This window comes from Hippoglossus hippoglossus, chromosome 21 (genome assembly GCF_009819705.1).
Source record: "Hippoglossus hippoglossus isolate fHipHip1 chromosome 21, fHipHip1.pri, whole genome shotgun sequence".
Taxonomy (NCBI): Eukaryota; Metazoa; Chordata; class Actinopteri; order Pleuronectiformes; family Pleuronectidae; genus Hippoglossus; species Hippoglossus hippoglossus.
Genome location: NC_047171.1, coordinates 14,204,970 through 14,217,930, shown reverse-complemented (window position 1 = coordinate 14,217,930; position 12,961 = coordinate 14,204,970). Strand labels below are relative to the sequence as shown.

At 43.9% G+C, this 12,961-nt stretch overlaps 1 protein-coding gene across 2 annotated transcripts in view; it reads right to left on the bottom strand.

Moving 5' to 3' along the window:
- Window positions 1-270: 270 nt before the first annotated feature.
- LOC117755124 (multidrug resistance-associated protein 4-like) overlaps window positions 271-12,961 on the bottom strand; it is a 38,964-nt gene continuing 26,273 nt past the window's right edge. For both annotated transcript variants that reach the window (XM_034574657.1, XM_034574658.1), the window contains 6 exons: window positions 10,635-10,790; window positions 6,048-6,137; window positions 5,417-5,589; window positions 4,581-4,686; window positions 2,700-2,834; window positions 271-1,234 (listed from right to left, as the gene is read on the bottom strand). In XM_034574657.1, coding sequence (XP_034430548.1) covers window positions 1,157-1,234; window positions 2,700-2,834; window positions 4,581-4,686; window positions 5,417-5,589; window positions 6,048-6,137; window positions 10,635-10,790 — 738 coding nt within the window. In that variant the 3' untranslated portion in view covers window positions 271-1,156. The remainder of the gene's footprint in view (window positions 1,235-2,699; window positions 2,835-4,580; window positions 4,687-5,416; window positions 5,590-6,047; window positions 6,138-10,634; window positions 10,791-12,961) is intronic.

The following is a 12,961-nucleotide window of genomic DNA, read 5'->3' as shown; positions in this document are numbered from 1 at the left end:
GCACAGTCTCTCCACCGTCAAACTAAATTAGAAAATATATAAATAAATCACTTGACTCAACACAATAATCACCGGGTTGTTTTTCTCAACCACTCGCCAATTTGTAGCATCGTGGTCGAGTGGTCCAGTTGTAATCACCGACCTGAGGCAAACACACACCATTCAGACAACCGAACACAGGATGAGCAGCAGTGGGAGGAAATGGTCAGTGAGTCAGCGTAAAAAAGGAGACAACAATGTTGTAAAAGTAAAATGAAGACAGCACGGAAACATTGGAAATACTCTTTTATTAGAAGTCATTTAAATTTTCATCTTCTGTAACCACATATTTATGACTAAACAAGGGCAATGACCTTTAACAAAACAATATGTGCTTAAAAAACATACACAAATATGTCATTAATTAAATACACAACTATAAATGGTCATACTGAACTTCACATTATTGCCAAAGTAGAAAGTGCGACATTTTCACAGCTAATTCATTAAAAGCTTGCGTGAGAAAGTTGATTTTACGCTTAAACAAAAAAATTAAATCTGCACACAAATTAAAACTTCTGACCCCACGTTTCCTTGTGTGCCAATAAAAGACATTTTTACTTTGCTGTTCTTTCCTGAGGTAGACAGAAAACCACTGTGGTCAAAGTGCAGGAAGACAGTGCAATTACAGAGAATCAATAGTCTGATTAAGGCACAATGATAATGACTGGAAACACGGCTGTCTCCGCTCAGTTTCTCCTTGTCTTGTCAAGCTGTTTTGCCCCAATGATAAAAAATAGACCCTAGTTCTTCACACGAATAATTTAAGCCACTAATAATTTATTGCACCAGGGTAAACACACCCGACATCTGCACTCTAGTCTGCACCAGTGCAGGAGTGAAGTTACCCAAGAGGCCAGAGCGCACATAAATAAACATTGTGGAGTGTGATCGATAAACAGCCATGCGGTGATATGCTGTCAATAAAAGGCACAGCCTGCCTCGGATACTCGCCTCTTTTCGGCTCCACACTATGACAATCGAACGCGGCACACACTGCACTACGTCTGCTGGAAGTCTGAGCACATTTGAATGTGTGACTGCACAGTGAAAGGAACTTGAGTGTGTCTGGTAAAGGATTTCTGGTCAGTGATGGCCACAGCGCCTCTCCAAACCGTCACAGAGACGTCTCGAAGATGACACAGATGTCCTTGGCACGGCACACATCTGTCAGCCGCTTTTTGTTCGCGTAAACCTGGAAGTGTATCAGGGGAAGCAAGTGTCACAGAATACAAGCACACGGTCCAATCTTAAGCTACGATCTGTTACGCTGTGTTTTATGACAGATCCAGTCAGAGGCAGGCGAGGGGATTTGTCACTCGTCGAGGCGTGCAAAAGTGGCTTATTTAGCCTCATAAACAACTGTGAAATTCCGGGGAGAAAATATCAGAGATAATCACCGAAAATTATTTGTTTTATTGGAGTTAATTTTCCCCAACAGTGGCTTCTGAGCCGAGCTGCGTGATCATATTTGGAAAGGAAAACGGTCCTCAGAGATATCAATGTTTGCTTTAAGTGTCGACAAAATGCTTGATTTATTTACACAAAGCAGCTCAGACAAACCAACGATTTCAATAAGGGAAAGTTGGAGGAAAAAAGAGGCGAAACGTGTTAAAAAAAGAAAGAAAAACAGGTCGGCCACAGCTATACTGTCTTCTCCGAGATTCCCTTTCAACGTGGACAAAGGAGCCAGAGGTTGATATCAGATTATTGAATGTATTTAAACCTTGACGGACAACTATAGAAACTTGACACACAACATGTGGACCATCTCAGTATTTAATAAGTGGTGCTAGACAGTTATGGATGCCGCGGTAATCTGATCCAAGGAGAGCAGCGTACAATAAAGAAAGGAGAAACGTAAGGGCTCGAACAATGTCACTACCAATCCGCCAGTGTGCAGGGTAAGACGATACCAAATAATACCACAGTGTGCTGAGTCTTTGAAATCAGTATTTTACTCATTTCACTCCTCTGGCTGAGCAGATACAGTTCCGCTGATAAATTTGTGCGAGGGACAGAGAGAAAATGAAATGATGCCCACTTTTTCTTATTTCACAAAGACCTGTTTGAAGTTGCAATATGGTATCTGTAGTCCCAGACAGATGCACATAAAATGGAATTGAACAATGAATAGCCGCCTCTTATCTGTGCAGTGTCTGAAGGGGAAATACATCACAAATGAATTTCACAGGGAAGAAATATGGACATTCTCCATTACAGTAATCCCCATAGAAAGTTTATCCCAAATCGCGATGAAGTTAAACCCAATATTTCAAAATAGATATTACGCAAAAAGAAAGCTGCTTTTCTAGAATCATCTCCAAAATGATCTCGAAATTACATTATGAGGAAGGAAGATTATACAGAGAGTTTGGGCGATAAAATCGACGGATGTGAATCTACAAAGGGGACAATCTCCCTCTTGAAATTAATGTTATGTCGTCGCATTGCTCCGAGTAGGCACTTTAAATTAAAATGGTAATCAAGTGTCTTTGCATTGTCAGGGCTATGCACATCTTCTGTTGCCGTACTGTGTTATTTTGGAGGTGAGCAATGAAGTCTGGGGTTAGAGGGAGAGTCTGGGATTAGTGTGCCTCCACTGGGCTCTTATTTAGCCACAGCAGCTCGTCCCGGGGACAAAAGGTGGGTGTGGTTACCTGTTTGGCTGTGTGCAGCAGCGAGGCGGCCTCAGCTCGGCCAGTCTGTTGGACCATCTGGTAAAAGAGCCCATCCTGGTTCTGCAGCAGCACATAGGGCTCGTCATACTCCCGGATCCTGCCGGCGTCCAGAACCTGCAATCATACCAACAATGCTGGGTGTGTGTGTGTGTGTGCCTGTGTGAGGCACACCACCTGTATACTTTACTTCTGAGAAAACAGACATTTCAGCTGTTTCTCTGCTGAGTGATGCATGCAGACGGTGCAAGATGAATGGGGGGGGGAAACAGCAGCTCTCTGCACCCCTGAACCATCCATTTTAACGTGACTCATACAACAGCAAACACCGGTGCCTTTCTCTGCTCGCGGACAATGAGCGTAGCCTGTGAGCAGCGGGGAAGTCGACTGCGCTGACTCCGACAGACTGAAGATCAGCTGTGATTTAGCCGTGTACTTATCCTGGCATTTCAGCGGCTCAGGGGTGGTCCTCAGTCAAATCCAACAATCACACCTTTAAGACACTGTAGAAAATAACCATCATTTCAGTGTCATCGCGCGCTGTGCCAACCACACAAAGAATAGTGCCAGTTCAAGCAGTTTGGAAAAAGACTGCAATTATATCACAGACAAATTTTAACAAACTCGATCCCTTTAACAGCGAGATGAGCAGTTTGTTATCATTAACGCACGGTTTGAGGGAGTGTTCAGTGGGAACTTCTGCAGCTGTTGTCATAATCAACAGTTGAGGAACAGGATACGAGGAGATAAAAGTTTGCATCTTGGAAAAAACGTCTGAATGTGGCACAGCTTCAAACTTGGAGAGGGCGACTCTTCCAGTTTTGTCCGCCCAGAGTCAATCCGGGGGCGTTTAACACGAGTGTAGGTGTGAAACAGGCCCCACTGTGTTGATATTTGACTTTCCTCAGCAACCCTCTTGGTGACGGGAAAGCCGCCAGGTCGTGCCCCTGTCCGCCGCAGACGCTTAACAAATGCTGCCACAAATGGCACTAATTGGCACCTCTGCAGGCAGCGGCAGGAAAGGGCCAAAGATCAAGTGGCACTAGCGCAGGCTCAACGAGGGGCGAACGCTGTGAGGGAGAACTCAGCCCAGCTGTTGCTAAAATGGGCGAGTGAATTAAAATCCTGTAAGCGCGGCGTAGAAAGCCTCCGACGGTTATAAAAAGAGGTGTTTGTAAGCTCTGGAGCTCAGGTGTGTTGAATGTGCGGTGGTGTAAGTGAATACAAGGGAACACATTTTTGCAAGCTACTTCACATTACGCCGCAAATTCAATAAGTAGAAGCTCAGCTTGTCATGAGGGGGTTTTACAAGGACGTTATCAGACACGTATGCCCAGAGAATGTGTTTTCCTTTCACGTACGAGCGACGCAGCAGGAGATTCTCCGCTCAGACACGTTCACAGGAACAGAGCAATCTCCGGAACTTTCAGGCGAGAGATCATCAACACCAGTGTCTAATCTCATCGTCTTTCTAAATTGACATTGAGATATTTGTGGGGTTTTCTTTCAGTTTTTAGGTGCGTTACAAACGCCATTGACTCAATCGCAGGGAATCCTCCAGAGGATATCCTGCTGTATTCTCACATGGGCTCATTTGGACATTACCCAGAGTTTTTACTAGGGGCCTGGCAGGAGAAATTCAGAGGGCAACTGACTCAAACGTTTCTGTTTTCACATGCAGCCCCTCTCCGAAGAATGATTATCCGGAGTTCATTGCAGGTCTTCTCAAACAATTAGGAAGTAGCTAGGGGGACGTTGTTTCTGTTTTCTGTCTGTCATTGGGGAAAACTTTCCACAGTACCAAAGGTGAGTGGTCTCATTTTATAACACCGGCTGTCGTGCAGCGGAAATTTCCTTACTTACCAGTATTCTGTCACAGTCAATGATCGTGTTGAGCCTGTGAGCAATGGTGAGCACCGTACACTCCTGAAACTTGTCCCGGATCGTCTGCTGGATGAGGCTGTCAGTTCTAAAAGGGAGAAGGGAACACAACACCTCAGCACTAAACAAAAAGAACAAACTCTCTTCCTATAGAGCCTTGGGCAGGGATTTTACTCTGCACAGAACAATGGCTCATCAGCGCTGAGGTATGTGCAGCAGTACGCACACAAATAAAGGATATGACAGGTCCACAAATTTACAAAGATGGATTCGGGTTTGTTTTGACTTGTGTTTTACATATGTATTATAACTAGTTCTGATTATCTCCCATGTTGATGACCATATTTCCATTTTTCGGAAGTCGTAATAATGGCGTTATTGTTTAATGTCCATGTTACAACAGAATTTAACACATGGATGTTCATCAGTCAGTCACTGAAGAGCACTGGTAAGATGTGCACTCTGAGAAGTGATTGTTCTGCTTTTATAATTCAATCACGCATTAACATTAAGTGGAAATAATTCTTTTATATACTCAGTTTACACCAAGCAAAGTACATTACACTTAATGTGTGTTTGCAACCTTTCATGAAGTGTTTCATTTCACCGATATATTTACGCAGATGCTCCGTCTAGTTTTACGACTAGTTTGTTTGAATGACTCTACAGGGAAGTAGTGGTAATGGTGCTGTTTTATTAAATCCAGATAAAAGCACAGGTCATGAAGTGCACTACTTTACAGTAAACAAGCAACACAAGGACTTGACTTGTAGCATCGACGTAAAATGTTTTTCTAATACACTCCAGCGTCCCCTGACCTTGGGTCCACATTGGCTGTGGCCTCATCAATGATGAGGATGCGGTTCTTGCGGAGGATGGCCCGCGCCAAACACACCAGCTGCCTCTGGCCCACACTGAAGTTCGAGCCCGACTCCATCAGCAGCGTCTCCAGCTTATTGGGCAGCTCCTCTACCACAGCCTTCATCTGCACCTGTGGAGAGGGAGAGCAGAGCCCCAACCCTTCATTACTCCTGAATAAAGGCTTCCTGTGGGGATGTCTTTAAAGAGCCATCCAAACACACCCATTAACCGCCTGGCACAATGCAGGGCCAGGTCCACTGATGACCTTGGCCAGTGCTCTCTTGTGGCCAGCCTCTAGCTTTAATCCAGGCCACCAAACCCATTCAGAGGCAGGACCAGGAGCTGAAGCCCTTCACTGTGGGGGGAGCCTTCATCCTGGTTGGCCTGACTGCCCAAACACATCTCCCCCAGCACTTTCAATGGTTCCCAGTTACAAGCCGCACATTGAGCTGGGCCCCATGGCCCTAATGGGATTTCCCCCCATGACTTGTGGCGAGCAGGGAGGCTGAATGGCAGCATTGTACAGGGGGACAGAGGGATCCCCCCTGGGCTGGCGAGGGGGAATCATTCAGAGCCACGCTGGAGTACCTCTTGGAGTGCATTCCACAGGTCCTCATCTGTGTGCTGCCTGAAAGGGTCCAGATTCTTCCTCATGGTCCCCGTGAAGAGAACTGGGTCCTGTGGATAAATGGATATCGAAAGAGATGGCCGTAGCCAGTTAAGATAATGACAAGGGGGAAGATGTATGAAAGGGTTAAGACAGGCTTCATAGAGCGCCGTTGGGCAATGTGTGAGGGGAAGATGTTCACAAAGGGCTTGCTACACTCAGGAGATCTATTCAGTGCTCGGTGCAACTTTTCTTGAATAAGTTGATCTTTTTACTTGGAAAACCAAAAGCTTGTGCACCGGTGTTGGCGGTGAATAGCCGAGCGAGGTTCGTCTGAATATCTGCCACAAAAAACGTGGCATCTGATTTCATACAGTGGCTGTATTAGAAAATGATCATCTCAAAATGTGTGCTGAGATAAGTCAACAGGGGTCACCACTGGTGATGAAATGGTTCCTGACAGTTAGTTGTTTCTTTATCTTTAACTACGGTGATTATCGTGGTGATTTGATTGGCACTGTAACGGCATGCCAGCTGCCAGGGCTCTGGCCATAGTTAGCAACTGTTAGAATCCACTGTCACCAAATTGTGTGCGCTTAACAACCGGCTATTTGTCCTGATTCTCAAACATTTTGGGTCGACGTCTGCACTTCAGAGTCGCCGTCAACCTTCACTTTGCCTGTTTTGTGTTGTTACACAATATGTCATCAACACCTAACATCGGATTTGTTCACATACTAGTGCCGTGCCCGTTTTACACATGGCTGTTTGGAATGAGCCTCTTCCTTGGACTACTTCGGAAATATTAGTGAGTCATCCTCAAACAATTCTACCATATATTATCACTTTTTTATTATCTGTGTTTTAGACGTTGTGTGCAGAGCTTTTTATGTACAGTCTATAGTGCAGAGAAAAGTTCGAAATCTTTGTGTTTGTGCTGCCTGGTTTATCTTCAGTGAAGCACCGATTCTCTAGTTTTCATGAAATTAAAGGATAATGAATTGGCTTCATTATTGTTCAAATGTGTGGCTCATATAAATGATTGATTCAACTGGTGTTGTCATTTATTCCATGTCAGCTATTTCAGAGGTCTGCTACGCAATCGACACAATCTTCAGACCCAAGTCCACATTTGCTTTAACTGGATATAAAACATTGCAGCAACAAGACAAACTTTGTGCTTTTACATGGTAGACAAATTGAAGTAATTTCACCAAGTTTAAGTAGATAATATATTTATCTACAGCACCAGTTTGTGTATCAGTACTTTCTTTTAACGATACCGCAATAATACTTTCGTTTTGGTCACCACAATCGTGACACCAAACGTTCACCCCATTTCATCTCTAGTAACCACACCATTCGATTTACCCTCATGAAAGGCCAGCCTCAGATCCGAGACAGCTTGGACTTTTACAGATATGTATTTATGGCGAGCCACACACCTGCATCAGGCTTCAGCCGCACAGCCATCTTTAAGCGAGCGCGTTAAGCTCTTTATTACAGTGCAGAGGAACGAGGCCGCGAGTCGACGGGCACCGTTCCAACACGCCACTCTTGTTTGTGGTAAACGTGATTATCATGTCGGGATATTTATTTGTTAATCCTGTTCCGATGTTGATTGACTGAACATTTACTGCAGGTGGTTCTAAAGAAACTATCTTGTGTTGTCATATTGTACAGAGCTGCGGCAGATAAGGTTTTCATACGGCATCACTTTCACATTGTTTTATCTGCGAACAAATACAGCTGGACCTACCTTTGAAACATTTACAACTGCTAAATGGTTATAATGACCACTTGAATAAAATGTTTTATGAGGTGTGACAGCGTATATCAAAGCAAAAGAGGTGACTCAAAGCAGCAAGCAGCTCTGCCTCAACAAAAATCGATAGGCTTCCATTGTATCCTCATCACAGTCAAGGCAATGTGATGACTCCAGCTTACTCAAGATATGAATCTGACCTCAAAATCATGATAGTAAATGTTCACCTGGCACCTGTGAGATTAGACCAGCAGTAAAAGAGTAAAGTGTACAATGGCTCTAAAAGGTTCAGCGTCCTGCATTAAGATTACGGAGCTACTAGTCTGAGTGTGACTCACTATCCACACCTTCATCTCTGCTCTCGTACAGGTCAACTCGAAGCCAGGGTTGTGACAGCGATACAGTGGAAGACTGCGTTTACGTTATGGCTTGACTCAGGAGGTGGAGCGGGTCGTCCACTAACCAGAAAGGTCGGTGGTTAGATGCCCCCCTGCTCATAGATGCACTGTATGAATGTGTGTATGTATGGGTGAATGGCAAAACTGCACTGTAAAACACTGAGTGGTCATAAACACTAGAAAAGTGCTTTATAAATACAGACACACATTTATAATACAAACACCTCAAATAGAAAAATCATGTCTCAATAAACCTTCATGTTTTTATAGCATCAAATAAAAAATAAAACGAAAATGAACAAACAACAGTATGATAACAACTTCCTCAAATGACAGAAACTGTCCTTGAGAAAAGTTTATGTGACGTGTACTTTGACTTTTGTCCAATAGACTTAAGTCCAGTTTGGTCCCACCTGCTAACATGGAGGAGGCAAGATTTATGATCTATACCGCAGCAAGCCACCAGGTGCCGATCAGGGACGCGGAGCAGACACCTTCGTCTCTGCTCTCTTGAGTGGGTTTCAGACATGAACTTCGGAGAATGTCCACAGAATTGGGAATGTTGTCCGACGCGTGTTAGAAACACACCCACTCGCTCGCGGCGAATCCTACAGGGATCTTCCTGCTATGTTCTCACATTGACTCATTCAGACACTGTCTTTTGTTTTTTCTAGGTAGCTGGCCTTAGAAACTCTGGAAAAGGTCAGCAGGCTCACATACGGCCTATCTGGAGAATGTCCAGTGAATGTCCGGAGAGTTTAGCGCATGGCTGAAAGCAGGTGTACAGCTCAGCTGAAAGCCAGGGCTGTGACGGCAATTCACCGGAAGTGTGGAGCACACAAATTTATAATACACACCTCAAATACGAAACATCATGTCTCAACAAACCTTCGTGTAGGTCAGAGGACTCAGGACTAACTGCTCTGTTTCCAACAAAAAAAAAAAAATGCATTCAGATTTCAGGACTTCATCCCTGCTACCTGTGTCTGTGAAAATGTTCCGCCTCCTTACTTCCAATGAGCTTTTCCCTCTGTCACAGAAATACCGCCTTGTCATTAAGCCAGCTGAAGTCCCAATTCAAACTAGTTTTGTGACACACTTTAATTGAGGATTCAATGTTAGGTCGGGGGAAAAAAACTGCTTTCAAGCACAGCTTTCCATAGACCGATTATGTGCTCCAGCAATTCTAAGCCCTCTGTTTGCCGCAGAATTCATTTTTTAGTAAGTCATTCCTGAGGATTCAATAGAAAATGAAATGGATCCTTTTTTAATGCCATATGTTAATAAAGGCTTATCATAATCAAATCTGTGGGTGGCACATAATGGAACTCCTCACTGGCGATGTATAGCATACATATCACACTCCTCGTGAAATAGTAAAGCAACTGGCAATTTATAGAGATTTTTTTTTCTCCGAGTGAAAGGCTGAATGAATATCGCTTTATCTCTGACGTCTGGCAGAAGAATAAAAGGCTTTCAGGTGAATGTGTATAAATGCAAGAGACTTCTCTCTATATAAGTTTGTAAAAACTAAGAGCACAGTGCAGAGAAACTTGACTCTTCCGAATGCTGTGAGACTGTGTCATGGAAATCCAGTATGTGACAGAGACTGGCACGCAGCTGAAGCTCTGACTTGTAACCCGCCACTTTGTGCGAGTCTCCCCCTCAAGGAGACACAGTAGGAGTAAACAAAATCACATCAAACACACATCACATCCATCTCGAACTAGTTTGGACCAGGAAGTTAAAGTTTATCTTAAGTAGTAGCAATGCCAGAAACCCATCAAATCCAAAGCAGCAGCCTTAATGAAACCGTTTTTGGGCATCTTGGCGTCACCCTAGAAATGTTTGAGACTTGGACTAAGTGACGGCGTACAAGGGGACTCTGACTGTGAGGATGGGGGAGACTTCGTCTAAGCAGCTTTCCCATGTTTGGGGGGTAGAGGGCTAATCCTCTGTCAGGGATGGGGGAACTGCTCTCTTCACATTACAGGCCGTGGGAGTCTTCTCCCTTCCCTCCACTCGGCTGACACTCACCCGCAGGCTGGCATTTTCTTAATGCCGTATCAGTTTCAACAAGCGGAAATAAAGTTAAACTGTCTCAAGGCATCCGTTTGTCTCACTTTCCGAAATCCCCTGAGTGATGACTGTAATTCTCCTCACTTGTTTTAGCTTTTTAAAAGCCAGGCGTATAAAAAGAGAGCCGGAGCATGAAGGTTTCTGTCACCAGTGTTCATCTGACATCGCCGACATTTCTCAAGCGTGAGACATAACAGAGGCTCACAGATGTCAAGGGAAAAGTCCAGTAGTTTCAGAAAAGGTACAAAAGAGTGATTGCAGAACTTCATTTCTGAATAAATGATGATATCTACCAGCTGAGACTGTAGCATTTAAAAAAGAGTCACCTGTGGTATTATGGACATTTTCTGGCGCAGAGTGTGCAGACCGATTGAGGAGGTCAGAACGCCATCAATCCTTATTCTTCCCTCAGGTTCTGCCAGCCGGAACAAGGCAGAGATCAGGGAGCTTTTACCGGCACCAGTGCGTCCGACGATGCCCACCTGCAGTGAGGAGATGAGTTATTTTAAAATCTCTAAAAAAAATACATCAAGTTACAAAAAGAGGAAATATTATTGTTGAGCTCTTTCAGATTATTAATGACACTAGTGCTTTTTAAGTATCATGACCATAGACTGTCAATAAAGATGGTTGCATTGTCTATGCTTCCTCCCACTATCCAGAAATGAAGCCAAACATATCTTGTAAATGAACGCTGCCATCTTAGTCATGATCATAGCCTGTATATAAAAACAGACGACACAACAGCTCCCTAAAAGTGAAGCCAAAGCGTCTCGTTTGTCCCCTGGTGGCTGGCTGCATCATAGGCCATAAACCCTGCCTCCACCATTTTAGCAGTAAAATATATTTTTTTATGATAGTTTCTGTCATTTTAAGTTGTTTTTAATCACACTGATGTTTGTTCAAGTGTTTGACACAGGACCTCCATCCCCTGTTGGCTACTGCGCAGGCTCTGGCTCCAAATGATGTCATCGGCCCAAGATGGCTGCGTATTTTCAGTATATGGGACATTCTGTCTTTGTGTCTGGATAGTGGGACGAGGTGGAGACGCGCCATTCATCTTTATATACAGTCAATGGTCCTGACACTAAGGGACCGTTTCATGTGGCTAAATGGGAAAACTTGAAAGTCAGGCTCCTTCAAAGATGACAATTTATATTTAATTTCATGTATTAGAAACTATGACCAGTCCAGAGTACTGACAATAAGCAAAACTCTGTTGGTCGAACCCAATGAATAGGAATGGTCTCGATATTTGTCACTTGCTCAATTGAGCTGCTGATGGCACACACGGCTACGTGTCAACATGTAGGCCTTTTATATGCCACGACACAGTCAATGGGAAAACCTTTGTTTAGACAGTGGATTACCAACCACATTGCTTGCATAACAAAGAACCGTTGTGCTCATAACATGCCAACACAAACAGAAGGTGCAACACACCTCTCGCACACAGTTTTGTCCCCTTCTGCCCACTAACTTTTGGAGTGGAAAGGATCAAGATGTTTATGACTGGGTTTGTTTCTGAGTGAGTTATTTGAAATGACAGTAAACTTAGATAGAATGGGATAAAATCAATTCCTCAAAAAAAAAAGCCAACACTGGTGATAATCACATGACAAACCACTGGGTATCTCCATCTAGTTCTAGTAAGAAACAATCTTGTCACAAAACCAAGAGCAGAAATACCAGCAATGAAATGTGACTAGTATCATTCTGCATAAGCTGCTGTGTGAGTGCACAGCTATGACTAAAGCTGCTCCTCTCAGGACTGATCTATAGACATTCCACTCAGGTGGTAGCATAGTTGAGAATGTTTACATGTTCCTTATAAAAAGATCCTCACACTAAAAGCGCTATTGAACAGTTATTACAGACAAAGGGTCGTCCCTCTCCAGCACACATCACTGAGACCTATGCTAGTCAACAAGTGGTTCAATTGTCTAGACTTCCCCTATTCAGAATATGTACAGTATTCAGTCTTGTATGCTTTCTGACTGTAAAGCATCTTTGTTTGGAAAAGTGCTTTAGAAGAAAATGTTCTCAGTTGCAAGTATAAGGACCTTGCCCTTAACAACCTGAAGCCCAAGGACAGAAAACGTGGGGACCTTTAATATCACACCATAAATTTCAACTAGGCTTGAGTTAGTCCCACCTATCCTGGCCTGGCCACAACGCCAACTCTGGCAAACCAATCCCGAAAGGAGGACTGTCTAAAAGGTTGACTACCTGTGGTAAAAATACAGTTACTAACCCAAAACACATCACCCTCTCATGTGGGACCTAAGGGCAAAGGCTATAGGAGTGTGTAAGAGAATACATAAGCCTAGACCAGCAACTTACACCAGTTTAAAAACACACACAAAGTGACAAACATACACCAAAGATTGGCAATGCGCTGCCCCATACCCAGGAATGAAGCCAAAATATCCTGGATATGAAGGCCACCGTCTTTTGCATTTGGAGCCAGAGTCCGCACAGAGTGAGGTCCAACCGATACATACACGCGACCAATCACACGTCAGTCCCTGTTGTCACTCATGACATTTAACCCCTGTTCATAAAGCGTGAAAGAACTAACAAACCTATCGGTAAAATGAGCACTTGGACATTCACCTGTCTAAAATGACAGAAACCATCTTTGAGGGGTTTC